The sequence below is a fragment of the Apteryx rowi genome, unplaced genomic scaffold, assembly GCF_003343035.1.
Source record: "Apteryx rowi isolate R43461 unplaced genomic scaffold, aptRow1 scaffold_13, whole genome shotgun sequence".
NCBI lineage: Eukaryota > Metazoa > Chordata > Aves > Apterygiformes > Apterygidae > Apteryx > Apteryx rowi.
In genome coordinates, this window is record NW_020447530.1 from 2,167,127 (window position 1) to 2,182,832 (window position 15,706).

Here is a 15,706-nt window from a genome sequence, read left to right on the forward strand (position 1 = left end):
CTACAGGAGACCAAACTGGAGCCATCCCGGGGAGCGAGGCAGAGTCGCAGCATGTGGCTGGGAACAAGGAAACTGGGCAGAAAGGAGGCAGCTGCCTGCAGGGACAACAGCAGGGCTCCCCACCACCAAACGCAAATGGTGTCTTTGCTTGACCTGTGGGAGGTGCAGGGAGATGCCCCTTCAGAGCTGGAGAGCCGACGTCCAGGCCTCTGCACCGAGCCCCTCTCKCGGGAGGCAGGAGGGGGAAGGAGCCAGGACAGAGCTCTACCTGCCTCTCTGAATAAGCGCAGGAGGAAAAGGATGCCGAAGGCAGCGAGGGGGGTGAGACAAAAGAAACGGGGCCTGGAGCTTTCTGACTTGGACCTCACACTAGAAGGTCCTCACRCTCCAAGCGTCTCTCAGGAGGAGAAGGAGCAGTGAGATATTCCCAGGCCATACGATACATACAGAGTGGTTTTGCTTTGCTTGAAGTTACTAGCAGGTTTTCATGAGATTTTTTTTTATCTCTGCCAGGAATAGGAATACTGAATATATGCTTTGGTGAGCTGCGGTCCATGTTGCCTGCTTGTGTGTGTCTGCCTATCTCCATACTTTTCATGCCACTTTTTTAGAGATAAACCTTCCTGCTCCACCCGATGCAGACACAACCTGCCCTTTAGAAATTGGTTTCTAAAAGCAGAGGAGCCAGGCACAGGTGTTCTGAGGTGCTGGCTGCTGGGAGAGATGCTGCCGGGACAGACCTCAGGCCCCGGGTCCTGCTGGCAGAAAGTGATGCACTTCGTGCAGCTGGAGAGGGAGGATTTGATCTCAGGAGCAGCATCGTTGAACCCCTCTTGCAATATGCTGCCTTTGCCAGAAGGAGAGGAAGTTGGAAGCGGAGGAGAGGACGTGCAGAGGGAAGACCGAGAGGAAGGCTTTCCAAACTGGTGGAAGCTGTTCCTCAGGGGTAAGAGGGAGGTGCAGGTGTTGGAGCTGCCAGTAAGAGTGGCATCAGTCATCGCTGGTGATGTGGTCCAAGCACCCTGTGTCAGACACCCATTAGCTGCCCAGAAGCATCATTTCTTACCTGCTTTGGCCAGTTCTGCCTTAGTCCTGAGAGACTTTCCCAAGAAAAGCCRTGCATTTGGTGTGAAWGGAGGRAGGGAGGGAGGGGARGAACTTTCACTTTTGACAAAATTCCACCTTTTTCCCAAAACAACACATCTCCCCTGCAATACTTCCAGAGCAGCTCTTCTATTGGCCATGCTTCTTGAAGCCAAAAGAAATGTTTCATGATCAGCCTCATAAATCAATCAACAAGCAAGTCCAGTAAGGCCGCTTGCAGCTAGAGTGTACAAAAAGGGCAGAGGAAAGGAGAACAAGTGCTTTAAGGAATATACATCCATGAGGCATTTATCCAGCCCTTCACCTGCTCCACAAAAGGACCCTGACATGAGCCAGCGTGACACGYTACAAGTGCCACTTGCTGCAAGATCACACTCTTACTTGAGGAAACAAGCACCCCCAGCGCTTGAAACAGGGACAGAATACAAATAAATTGAGGTGAGGACAGTTAGTTTTCTCCAGATACCTACAAAGTTCTCTGGYTTAAGAAATTCCTTCACTAAGCTTGCCACAGTGGTCTAGCAGGGGTAAATGGGTGAGTTTAGCACATCCATGAGAGGTGGAACTATACATAGGGGAAGGAGGGCGGAGATGCATTTGTGTAACCAGAGACTCAGGAAAGCTTGAGACAGCCGGACTGCGGGGTTGTAGAAAGGCACCAGACACGAGCTCTAACTGCAAGTCCACCAAAGCTAGGAACAGGAACTCAGAGTTAGATGCAGGTCAAATTCAGAAATTAGGGCACTCAAAGATGCAGGTCAAATTCAGAAATTAGGGCACTCAAAGCAAACTGTGACTCGTATAAGGAAGAAACTCGGAAAGACTGGGTGCTGGTTCCCATGGTCATACGTAGCTTCGGGAGAAAAGACATAGGGCTTTGAAAAACAGATACACGCAACTACGGTCCTGTGCAACTGCGAGCAAGTCACTTACCCTCCCTATAACTCCGTTTCCTTTCTGAAAAACAGAGATAGAAGCACCACAAAAACTACACGCTGCCAAGATAAGTACCACAGACTATGAGGTCTGCAGGCAGGACGATAAGATAGGCCGTATCAGTACCCGAGATGGAAAGATACCTTAAAATAACCTGACTCATTTTTTCTTGTGGCATTTTGCAACAAAACCACTATCTGTCATGTTGCAAGCCAACCTATGCATTATTAGGGCTTGTTGTATTTATTAATATCCTTGTTACTGGAAGAAGAAAAGAAAAAAAAGGGGGGGAGAGAGAGAGAGAGCTACAGAATTTGAGAAAATACCCATTCGAACTTCTTCTTCCCTGATGAGGACCCAAGACACGAGGAGAGGCTGGGGCCACGGAGCAATGCCGGGGCGGCCGGGCTCGCTGCGGAGGAGGGCCCAGAGAGCAGGGGTGCGCGAGCAGGGGTGTGCGAGTGGGGTGCTGGCACCCGGGCGAGCAGGGTGCTGGCAGCCGTCCCAGCCTCGCGCTCCCGGCAGGTGCTGCTGTGGCACCAGCAGAGCCTCGGAGGGACTCCGCCGTCCTGGCTGAGGCATCAGCACGTCTCCCGCAGCACCGGCGACGGAGCCTGCCGCAGATAAAGGTCAAGCCTGTTCGCGCTTGTGCAGAATAATAAATTAGCCATAACCTATATCCGAAACAACAAACATTAGCTTATTCATGCACCAAGCAGCTTAAAAAAAAAAAAAAAGTTAATACTCTTAGCACCAAAATCTGTTTCCTAAAGCACGGGGTTATCATTTGAAAAACAAAACCTCAGTTACACTCAGAAGTAGGTTCTACTTTAAAAATACATACTATTACGATTCGGAATTGGCAGAGGCATGCACATAGCGGGGCTACCGTTGATATATGTCCACCTGTGGCTCTTAAATAAACTGGTCTGCGACAACCGCTGCCTCCAGAAGCCCAGCAGTCCCTGACTCGCAGACGGTCGGATGGCAAGAAGGTAGCCCCGACCGCTCCTCCTGCTTCTGAAGCCGTTTCCTAAGCAGACACGTCTGTCTGCTGCTGGAGACAGGAAACCAGGCTTAACAGACCTSCAGTCTTGTAATGTTATTACACAGGACTCTCGATCCAGCCATCACTGCATCCACGGGAGAATACGGACTGAACCGAAATACTTTTTCAAAAATGAAAAAGGGGGAAAGGAAAAAGGGGAAGGCCAAAATGCACACGCCTAACCCATTTATTCACTGCATATTCTGGGTAGACACGATCTAGTCACCAGTTTTTCCTTGTGAAACCCTCAGAAGGCAGAGTTACTGTCGCTGTTTTGAAGGCTCAGACAGCTCCATTAGCCTGCTTGTGATTACAAGGGATAAGAGCAGAAGCAAGAACAAAACCAGGTCAGACTCTCAGATTTATGCCTTAATCCTAACTCTATCCTTCCTTTTCAGATTAGTTCATGAAAAGACTGCACTTCCTTATCTTCTGTTTCTAGAGGTATATTAAGCATCTCCATTAACGAATACTTTATATGTCTTCAATGCAGTGCGCAGTGRAGGAACACCCATGCTAGGTTTAAACAAGATGTTTGAATACTGAAAGTACTTCACTTACTGCCGAACTCAGCGTGGACTATTGAACTCTGCTTCTCACCAGAGAAGGCCATGACAAGGTTTGAGGAGGCCTGTGAAGCGCTGCGAGCAGGGCACGAATGGGAGCAGAACATGGTGCATGTTGCTTCTAACCTGAACTTCAGGCATCACATAAGCATGCGCCATCATGGCATGGACCTGGATATTTCTGCGCATGCGACTTAGAAATCATTCAAACAGGCAGAAGGCAACCAGGGTGAGATGGACAAAGAGACCTTGGAAATGGTGACCAAAAGGTCAAGGTAGGTATGGAGAAGGACAGCTGGATTCTGGAGATCTTTTCAGGAAAATACTGGGGATTACAGCTGGCAAAGATGAAGTAGGAGTTACTGGTATTTCTGTGTTTTATCGGGTGCTTTAAAAAGGCAGAAAGGAAGACCATGATGGCCCTGAGCCAACGACTGTGCAATCTAACCAGCGACAGGGAAGCTGTATGCTGAGAGGAGGATGGATGATACAACCATTTCAATAGAGTGATCGGAGTGCTTAGAACGGACTAATGTAATAACTAGTAATTATAGGAAAAAGTTAAGCAAAGGAATGTTTGAGCTGCAATATCAAGAAATAATCCATACTGGAGATTACTCAGAGATAATTTCCCAGAAGCAGTGTTGGAAGCCACATTGTTCAAGGAATTTAAAACCATCCTGGACAATGAATACTGAAGAATCAACACTATATTGGCAAGGAGACAGAGATTAAGTCATTTGGGTATCTTCTCTCTCTAATATTTATGAATATGAAGATCTGCATCTCTAAAATTAAGCATCCCCTGCCTGATAGATGGGTTTCAGTCCCTGTTCATGATTYATAGCCCTTATGTGATGGAGGGGCTTTGTAAGACAGAGGTAACCAGGAAGACTGAGCTCTGGTAGCTACTTTCCTAGGAAGCCAAGATCCTATACAAAATATATTTGAGCAAGATTATTTAGCCAGTCTGTTTCTTTTAAAAGAAGTGTTTGGGAAAATGAGGAAGCACATGCTGAAAGGCACTCTAGAGCTGAGAACGGAAAAGACCCCAAGAGAAACTGCTGACCTAGCCAGAAAAGCAACTGATTTCAAGAAATGGCAGATTTCTACTTTAGCCTTTCAAAACCATGAATAACCATCTGGTTATTCATATGGAGTGTAAATCAAGAGACCTGTAAGGACGCTCTCTTTGTCATTGGGACAGTTGCCTGGGCACTGTCCTGCACGTATGCGAAGGAGAAAAGAAAGCACCACGGCCAAAGTTTTCTTGGGCACAAACCACTTCTAATTGCAGGTAAAGACGTGAACAGCAATCACAGATTTCATGGTGAGGTTTTCACAAGAGATCTGTTTAGACAGTAGAACAATTTCTGAATTAGTACTTAGCTCAACGTACTTCTAACACCTTAAAACACCACCCCACTCTGTAGTTAAATTCTGAAGTGGCACAAATTTTAAATCTAGAACGTACACAGTCAGCAGCAAATTAGCCAAATTAGTTTTCAGCGATCTCTCAGGAGTCGTGCTGAGGAGCTGCATGAGCCATGTGCGACGACGAGCTGATCTCTTCTGCTCTCAGGGGGAGAATAAAGAGCTTCTGCAACACGCGGCCCCTAAAGAAGGCGTCTGCTCCCAGAAAACGGAGCTGAAGGCGATGTGCAGCGAATGACCGCGTTTCGGAGAGAAGTAGAATGTCCAGGAGGAGCCAAGGGCTGGGGAGGGAGCGGGCTGCCAAGCCCAGGAAAGCCCAGGGATTACACTTGCCCTCTCCGTACCGGAGCAGGGAGCCAAATAGCTTGGCTAACTGTTGTCAGCTGCGCTACGGTGAGGGACAGTGGCTCCCAGAGATAAAATTAAAAAGAAAAATCTCTGCACATTAAGTACTAAAACAGAACTATAAAGGAAAAGCTTTTTAGAGAAATACAGTGTTTATCTGTCCCTTCTGTTCACCTATTCCTTTCAAAGATAAACTCATAGATAATGGCTCGCAGAAATAGTCAGTTTAGTGCCATAATGAAATGTCTGTCTATTTTCTTGTAGTACCCTGCAATTTCTCAAGGCTGCCTGTAAACGATCACTCTGGACAATGCTTAAGGTTTACAAATATCTTAATTAGTCCACTAATTATCTCACAGAAAGCATTTTTTCATTATGCAAAGAGACAGTACTGTGATTTTAACAAACATGTAGAACTAAAGCGAAGATCTCTTTCATGTATCATCAAAGGAAGAACAAGATGACCAGAGGACACATACTTCATAAACAGATCAAGGCCACACGCTCTAATACATCAGCCTGGACTTTTAATTAATTCATTATTTAATAGATAGCTGACAAGTTTAAGACAGAAGAAGCTCTCTCATCGTACGGTAGGGAGGATGCATGGCCTAATATATGTTCTTTAGGAATTACTCTGCCTACCTCTGGCAGCGCTTGCACAGAAGCCAGCAGGGACAGCAGAAGTGACTCTCTGAGCAGACAAGGGTCACTGCTACCTCCACCCCAGACCATCAGCCGTCTCCTCCATCAGGCCCGTCTAATACGCAGTCAGAGCAGTGCCTGCACAAAGCGACATAAAATAACCCCCCAAAAGAACAGATCACTCCACAGCACAACGCTGCCTCCAGGGACAAGGTGAGAAGAGAGTTAGCCAGAAGTGACAGATGCTGCACCTCGCCCTGCACTGACACTAATTTTCGGGAGATGAAGACGGTAGAAGAACCCACGCTGAACACAGCACAGCAAACAGCACCTGAAGCACCATTTCTTCCAGCTTTGAATACGATGTTTAAGGCAGAGGAAAAGATCACATGCAAAGACTAACATGCTTTTCCGATCCACCTCTCTTTTCTGGTTACCACGAGCGTATTTTACTGTTTTAACATCTCTTGCCCTCAGAGTCCCTACCACACGCACGCATACGGGAGATTCATCTGGCCTTTCCACCATGTTTGCCCAGGGTTGGTTTATGGACGACAGGGCTTTTACAGGGCAAAGTTGCAGTATTTGAGTCATTTCCACTGTTCACTGACCTACTTTATTGAGATGCGGCGAGGGGAGAGTGCCAGGGGATTACTTCAGGTCCATTTATAAAAGGTACTCGAGACATAAATCTATGCCTTTCCTGATAAGAGCACAAAATGTCAAGGGAAAAACATTCCTGCTGAACAAGTTGAATATGAAGCATGCCAAAAGGCTGGCGTGTTCCCTCGGACCCWTGGCTATGCCTTTCCGGCCTGCCGGCTGCAGAGCACACCCGGTAGAAGAGACCTGCATCTCCCTCCCTCCTTTCCAAGTGACGCATCCTTTGCCGCTCGCTTTGCGACTCCAGGAGGAATCCTGTAGGCACGAGGAAAAAAGTGTTCTCCCCGAAGCCAGCTAACAGACACACAGTGAGATATTTAGGATATCAGTACAAGTCCTGGCATTTGGAAGATGTGTTTGTGCCTAGGCCTTATGTTCRTAATTACCACAGCGGTAATGAATCTTGATGAATCAGTAATGACCTTCAAACGGATACCGAAACTATTTCAGCTTCCACTTCACCGGGTAACAAAGTCCTACAAATAGGTAGGATTTCTTTGAAGAGGCTAAGCAAAGCTGATCCCAAATGCTGAGTTTTCTCCCCCCTTTCTGTTTTGCTTGAGTGTTACGGGACAGTGAACTTAAGAACTGACGTAATTCATCACTGCCTGCAGAAATTGCGAAAAGCTTAGAGGTACAGCCATCTAACGGATGCTTCCAATAAATCCCATCAATTTCCCAAATGATTCCCCGGCAAGTAAAGGTAATATAGTGGTTACTTTTTGCCAGACGGGAAACGCATAAGCGCCCAACGCGTCACTGTCCATTGCACCCTAGCAAGAAGGTAATGTTGCGTTTGCATGCGACCACTATCCATCATGCCGAACTCTGCACTTCCCACAGGATAAACCTCTTTGCTACTCAGTTCTTCAGCTGTTCATAAGATGTGCATTAATACGCTTGAAGTACATGTTTTTTTTCAGAGAAAACCTCAGGGATGGGCTATTCCCTTGCGCATGAATCTGCAGGTCAGCATTTCCACCACTAAAGTCTTCCTAGGATAAGTGAGGATGGAAGGGAGCTCAAGAGATCTCTGGGCTAACCTCTGCTCCAAGCAGGGCCAGCTCTGAGGTCAGGTTGCTCAGGCGTTATCCAGGCTGGCTCCAAAAACCTCCAAGGATGGAGACCCCACAATGCCTCTGGGCAACCTGGCTTTTCCCTCATGGGGAAAAGTTCCTCCTTATCTGCTGTCTAAAACTCTCATTTCAGCCTATGCTGGTTGTCTCTCATCTTCTCTCATCCCACGTGCTTCTGCGAAGAGCTTGGCTCCGTCCCCTCGATGACTCCTGGGCATCCCACAGGGGACGGCTGCTGCCAGGTCCCTCTGAAGCCACCTCTTCTCCAGGTCGAACAAGCCCCGCTCGCCCGCCGCTCCTCACAAGGCACGGCTCCAGCCCCAGCCGTCGTGGTGGCCTCTGCTGAACCGGCCCCAGTTTGTTGGAAGTCCTTCCTGCGCTGGGGACCCAAAGCTGGTCCGTTGCCTCCTTTGCCGCCAGGGCGCTCTGCAGCTTCCATCCCGTTGGCCGTCGGCGAGGACGCCCAGCGCCCTTCTGCAGAGCTGCTCCCCGGCCTGGCAGCCGCAGCCCGTAACGCCGCAAGGGGAAAGCCCCCGCAAACCCCTCTGCGCTCCTTGCATTGCCCCCGCACGGTATTCTTGAAATTAACTAAAAACCTGCAAAATTTTGCAACATCAGTGCACATTTTCGGAGTTATCAAACAGTAAAAATAAATACTCCTAATGGATACTTATCGTAAAATTTAGCAAAAAGAAGGAAGCTATCCAAAGTCTCTGAACAATGAGACAAATTAAAAATAAATAGTAAATAATAACTAACTACACTAAATACAATGCCTGTTTTCCTCCTGTCTCTCAAGGTTTGTGTTACACACATAGGCGTGCAAAATGTTTCAGCGTGAGACATGCAGCAAAGACAACCGCAGAAACGCTGACTGCACGTTCACTTATACACACCCAGGGTCTGACGCCGTACCAACGACCACGACTCTTCGCGCCCAGTGGTCCAGCCAATTTTCCACACGCTTCACAGTCCACCTCCCTCCCAAACCATACTCCATCGGTTTGGCTGTAGGGACACTACAAAAGACTGTGCTGAAGGCTTTGCTAAAGTCGTAAATATGTAAACAGCATTCATTTCTCTTCCCCGTCTTTTCATCACTGGAGGCAACCAGGTTGGTCAGGCACAATTTGCTTCCAGTAAATCCATGCTGGCTGTCTCCAGTCACCTGCTGGTCATTCACGTGGATGGACATGGCTTCTAAGAGAACACGCTGCATGATCTTCCCAGGGACTGAGGTGACGACGACTGGCCTGTAGTTCCCAGAATCTCCTTGCCTTTTTTTTTTTTTTTTTTTTTTTGGAAGATGGGCATAAAATTTGCATTTTTCAAGTCTGTTTTGGACCTCCTTAGATCACTGCGACCTTTGAAAGATAATACAGTGACCTTGTAGTGACACTGGTCACTTCCCTTGGACGCCTCCTAGCCAGTCTCATGGACTTACGTAGGTCCATTTTGCTGAAGTGGTCCCTAACTCAACCACCCAGAAAGTCACTAACAGCACAAAGTGGCCCGACTTCGCTTCCCAGACTCCCGTCTGAACCACAGGTCAGCTCAGTCTCATCTCCCTGCCATACACAGCATTCTCGACGAAACACTGGCAGTGGCCAAGGGCTCCAGAAACGTGCRTTAGAGAGAACGTGGAGCTCGAGGGGGATCTGTGAGAAGACACTCCTGCAGCAGAAGATTCACCGCAGGGAGCTCAGGCGCCGATGTTCGAAAGGCCACCTCTCAGTTTGGACGCACACAAGTTTTATGTTTACCTAGAAACCTGATCGCTGGGTACAGGATGGGCAGCATCTAAATCAAACATGCGCACCACAGTTGTGAACTGCATTTATCTATCACCTCAGATGACCACAACCAACCATGCCATTGAAGAAGCTGCATGCGCAAAACACGCATAAACCACCTGCCRTCTCAGCAGAACCAGAGGAAATCAGGCCAGCCTTCAAGACGGACCAAGCCAGGACAGTTCGAAAAAGGAGAAAGCGCATATGTGGATGTGGTTGGTGAAAAGGGGCAGAAGATGTCTATTAAATATTTTCTTTCCATACTATAAAAATGCTTTCCTAGGCATGTTCTGTGCTGTCTTGCTTCTAAATGACATGCGCTGAATACCTTACCCCAGCGAACAGCATGCGCAACCTGAGGAAAAGCACAGCACTTCATATACAAGTCAGGCTGGATAACAGCTCTAATACTGACAACATAGTGTTCTGGAAACACAAATGTGTTTTTATTGTTGAAACAACCAGCACCCTTTTTCTGGTTGTAACTCGTGGCAGGAAAATAAAAAATCTGCATTCTATTTTCTAGTTTATTTAAAATATACATATAAAACAAGTTTTAGCAGGGCACAGTTGAGGGGAAACTGTTTTTTTTTTTAAGGCAAGAGAAGAAGATCATCGATTTTTCTTTGATATACAGGCATTGTTTTGAAAACAAAACAAAAATGCAATTTTGTAAAAGACAGATATTGGATAACAGATGCAAAATGCCTTCTGCTGAAAGACATGCTAATCTATGGGTTTTTACTGTTCTGGGATTGCGGCAAAAACACGGATTGCCTCAGTTATTAAAATCAACTACTGGGGGGAAAAGTCTAAGCAATCTATTGGTTACAAACCAGCTATTAGCAAAGAGATGAAGAAAAGCAGGCAATTACTGCTGCATTACGTACTCCTATTCCATAGCCACAACAAGACATTTATTATCAGTCAAAGTAATAGCTACAATTTTACTTCATCAAAGAGCAACATTTCTGTCACTGATCTGAAAACATGCATAAGAGACACTTAAGATCTTTTGCCTGTTGAGAATAGCGTGAATCGCCGACAGGCAACGTGTGCTCTTAAAAACGAGCTCCTTCCTCCGTACTTCATACTTGCTGCTCAGCGAAAGCAGTGGGATGGATCCTGTTGGATTACCATAACACCATCCTATCTCTCCTTGTAATTTCCCATGAAATTCATGATTCTTGATGCCTGGAAGTTCGAAAAAAAGGCCAGAGTCCTTTTAGTCCTCTTTTAGATCCAACAGCTTTTCTGAGAATAAAAGCGGGCCTATCTGGCTAAACGCGGACATTGGCCTTCCTTGGAACAGAGCATCACGTGCCACTTACTCAGGCTGCAGCCCATCGATCAGGTGAACTCAGCAGCAGATCTAGGGCCTGCTGGGACATCCCCACGCTTCCCTGCATGGTCCCCACAGTTTTCTGCATGCACACCTCTCTTTTTTTGATGAGTCAAGGAAAGCTATAGCTTGGCTACAAAGTAAAGCTGATATTAAAGCCAGCCTCCTTACCTGTGCTGCTGGAGATGTTAACATCAATGCTGATATCAGATATCCCACCTCCTTTCAGAGACGCAACACACGTGTATGTCCCAAAGTCAGTGAATTTCAAATCAATGATGTCCAGGTTTGTGGTGCCAGGGGAAACATCAGGGTCAGTCTGTGTGATGACCATCCTTTCGGAGCTTCGCAAGGGACGTCCGTTTTTAAACCAACTGAACGTAAGCTCTTCAGAAGGGACAGCTTCCACCTGGCAGGAGATTTTCACCTCACGCCCGATCTGGATGTTGTCATCTTTGTGATATGGGTCAGGAGTGATCCAAAAGCGACCTTTTTTTAAGGCTGAAATATGCAAAGAAACCCAAGTTTAGTCTAATAAGGCACCAATTTTGCATCTTTAGATGCTGACTTTGCAAAGACTAATGCGGATGCTCCACTTCATGTCCACAAATAACGCTTGTGAAGTCACTGAGACTCCCCATGCCACACTTTGCACACGGGTTAATTTCTTGCAGGATCAGTTCTTAATCAAACATCACCGTGTAGCACACATTGCTAAAGTACCTGTCACTTCCACAATGAAAAGCGGGAATAGTCACAGTATTGAAATCAGGCTGAGCTGCTGACAGCTGAAGAATAACCAAAATAATTTGCGAGCCTACAGTGTTTGTCCTCCCTTTCTTGAGGTATTTACRAGCCCTTCCTCACCCACCATGCTGCCAGAGCATTCAGAGAAGAGAAAACAAAGATATCAATCAAACATCACTACTACAGCCAGCAGCGTCATCTCCAGCCTATCTGCAAACCAACCCAGCCACACAACCTAGCTCGGCGCCAGCTGGGTACAGCAGGAGAAGTAAGCAGGCACCCRAAGCCCCAGCCTGCCCCCGTTCACACGTGTCCTGCTTGCCCCAGTCGCGGTGGCTGCCCGCCGGTGGATGGATCTCTCCAGGTGACCAGCAGCCCAGCGGTGGCCATGGGCCGCATGAGCTCGCTCAGGGGAAAYGTCACCGCTCACAGCAAGACGCCATGTCCCAAGTAGCCCTGCCTACAGCTAAGATCACTCAAGCCAGCAATACAGACGCAATCGGTTGTCTAACCCACRATAAGGCAGTCCCGGCGTTGCAGACGGGAGCCCTGCAGCGGGCCCGTTTCTCGGAGGCGTCCCAGCGGCAGGAGCAGGGCCCAGGAGCACCCAGGCTGTGCCAGGGGCGCAGCGCWCCACCAGAACGTCCCGCGTAACCACGTTCTTGGGGAAGACCAGCGTTATTTCCTAACATCACCCACCACGCTACTCTACGACAGCACCTCAATACTACCGTCGGCTTCCCTGCTCTCTCTCGTCACACCAGAAACAAAGCTGTCCAGAAACTGGCACCAGTTGCGTCGATTAAGTGGTGGCTCTGAAGCAGGGTTAGCATGACGCTTGTTTTGGAAGAACGCTTCAGAATCGGCCATTAGGCTCTTCACGTACACATATCTTTAGATGGACTGAATATAAGATGATACTTATATAAATCCCAGCTCCTTCTCCCCCTCTGTGTGTGCAGGTAAGGACATATGTATGTATGTTTATATATATTCTGTCTCCAGCTGGAAAGTCCCACAAGGAAAACACCAGCTAGAAACATTACAAGCAAATACACTTGTTGAACGCAAGCACTGGGAGCCAAATATTTAAAACCAACATTTCTCCTTGACATCTTGATGCCTCAGGCTACTGGAGAGGTGTCCCACGTTCCCGTGCTTCCTCCCGCCTGCTCTCCCGGGCCCCTGCTCCACGCGTGCAGCATCGGGCAGGGAAACTAGGGCACGTTTGCAGCGTTCCCAGTCCRGCCTCGGGTGTCGATGTGCTTATGGGCAATGAAGGGTGACACCGTCACAAACGGCAAAGGCTACGGGTTGAAGATTCCCTCGTCCGGATCCCATGCTTTGGGCGACGCGCGCTTCGCACTCGCTGCCCGGGGCAAGCGCGGCACAGCGAGAGGCAGACGGGCTCGGGAGGCGCCGGGCGGCCCCGGGAGCGCGCTGTGCCRGCTCCGCGCGTCTCCGCCGGTGGGGAAACGCTCGCCGTCGGCTTAGCTCAGAGCTCCTTGGACAAAACCGCTCTCCGGGGCTGGCGGAAGCCGTGCTGGATTAGTATTTTCACAACTCCGTAGCTAGCAAGAAGAAGTAACGTTTAATAATAATTGGGTATTTGTATTTCARAGCGGGAAAAGAAGTGTAACACCTGGCTGCCTGCAGGCACCCGCTCACCCGTGGTGTGAAAAACTTCTCTTGGTGAGGAAGCCAGCCCTTTCACTTGGAAAAAAGAAGAACTGTCACTTTTGGTGTACCGACCAGGTAAGGCAGGAAAGGCTTTTTTCTGGGTGCTGTTATTTGGCAGCCCTTGTAACCGAGTATTCAAGAACCCAAGTGGTTGATGAGTTTTTAAGAACATATTTGTGGATCTTGAAAGTTTCATGAACTTTGTCAAGATTTTGTAAATAATTTGCATAAAGGGAAGAAGAAAAAATAATCCATGATAGGCATGACGAGAAGTGCATTTCAGCCAGAATTATTTGCTAAAAACCTCAGTAAACTAATTTTATTTCTGCACATTTTCTGCTTTGTTTTGAGTGCTTGTTTCAGCAGTTTCTCCTTCCTCTGAAGGAATAGCCAAGATAAGGGCAACAGGACCTCAGGCTGTGGGCCATAAGCTGCCTGCCTCATGGACCAGGAAGGACTCCCCACCCTGCCCATGGACTATATTACATAATTAACTAAGTTTTGTCTCTGTGATTTGTTGGTTTGGTTTTATTTAGGCCAAGTGTTAGGTGCTGGTAGTAACTGGGCAGGACTGTCCACTGTCCAGATCTGCTACAGCAAAGTCTAATCACCAACGAACTGCAGCAGAGCCTAGACCGGAGCTGCATATTTCTTTATACATCCACATAACAGGAGTTCAGGATGAGGACCGCGAAGCAGCATATTACATGGAAAAAGTTAAGGGAATTTATAGAAGTTCTGAAGTGACGGCAAAAGTTTCTGTGCTCTATTCCCTTTCCTCCTCCCTTCCTCGAAACCAAATCTCTTAACGTCTTTTAAGCAATGTTGAGATATACACAACATTGCTCAGAAACAGCCATGAAATCCCTGCTTCAAACAACCTAACAACTGTTCAACTACAACCGATAGCTGACAGTCAAGGTACTGTTCTTCTAACCCTGTTCTCCAAGACTCCACAGAACTGCTCGACTATCACTGTTCTCTTCTGCTGCCAACAAAATCAGCAGAAAATTCAACTTTACCGTACAGTGTCTTTTCAGAGKTAAGCAGCATCACTGAACAGTACATATCCATAAATCCCTAATCCCATTTAGTACCAGAATAAACAGTTATCTCCGTGATTAACCTGTTTATCTTGGAATTATAATATGCCACCAAAGCACATGAAAATCACCATTCATACCTGAAAGCACATCCCCAAAATCCAACTGCAGGTGTTCCAAGATGCCCAGTGGGCCCTGGGCCTTGAGGGTGGTGGGAGCAGTGAGCAGCACAGAGGCATGCTGGGCAGATGTGCTCGCTCCAAGCCCGCACGGGCACCCGGAATTATGACCAGAAATGCCCCAGACTTGACAGTGCTGAGTCACTCACTATTCAACCCAAAAGCAACCCCAACACTAGACTGCCTTTCACTGAAATTCCCTGTAGATTTGCTCCACCATTCATCTTCAAGGATGGGAAGCCCCGCAAGATGTTCTACAGGCTGTAAGTAACAACAAACCTCCCATCCCCAAACCTTTAAAATGGAAATACTGATGGTGCTACAACATCCTAGGAGCTAGAGGTCTTTCTTAGGAAGGGAAATTGTACCTGGAACTCCCACTTCAGCCTGATGAGAGTCTAGATCACTTCACATACTGAAAACTTTACAACTACCCACTCACACACCAGTCTGAGCGGGATGAACCATTTGCAGTTGCGCTGTGATTGAGGAGAAGATGTGTTTGAGTAGAGGGGACTCTCAGCTTTCAGAGATAGAAGGGGCTCTCCTGGGATGACCCTGCTCAGTTCTTTGAAAGAAAAGTGATTACAGCAATGAAGTTCTTCATTAAGCTAGTCTCAGCCCCCGCGGAAATGGTGTTGGCCTTAGCAAAAGGACATGGAGTCAGCAGACGTCTCCGGCGTCACTGTACTTTCTGCAGCCTTGGGAATATAAAGCTGCTCTTTACAGACAGGAGGGTGGGGAGCCTTAGGTTTGCACAAGCTGGATGCGGTCTCCAAAAAGACTTCAGCCCTCACTGATTTATGCTGTGTGCCATATGCTGACCCTCTTGGGAACCCTGAGCTGGTACAAATAGACGCACCACCAGGTAACGGAAAACTCGTCTCTGTATTCTCCACAGGTGTTTGCATTCGCAGTCAATCCCCATAAAGCAGTAGTTTGAATTTTCTTCATGCAGAAGCACTTGGACCATAATTTCCAGGCACCCCCCTATATAATACCAAATATATCAAAACATCCAGTGGATTCTGACTCTTGTTTTCTCACTTTATCAATAACGCTTGATGCATCATTGCAACACTTCCTTCACAAATATTGGGTTAGA

At 47.5% G+C, this 15,706-nt stretch overlaps 1 protein-coding gene across 1 annotated transcript in view; it reads right to left on the reverse strand.

Annotated features, from left to right (window-relative positions):
- MDGA2 (MAM domain containing glycosylphosphatidylinositol anchor 2) overlaps positions 1-15,706 on the reverse strand; it is a 232,614-nt gene that overhangs the window by 109,634 nt on the left and 107,274 nt on the right. Inside the window, exon 7 of the mRNA XM_026056066.1 lies at positions 11,124-11,453. Coding sequence (XP_025911851.1) covers positions 11,124-11,453 — 330 coding nt within the window. The remainder of the gene's footprint in view (positions 1-11,123; positions 11,454-15,706) is intronic.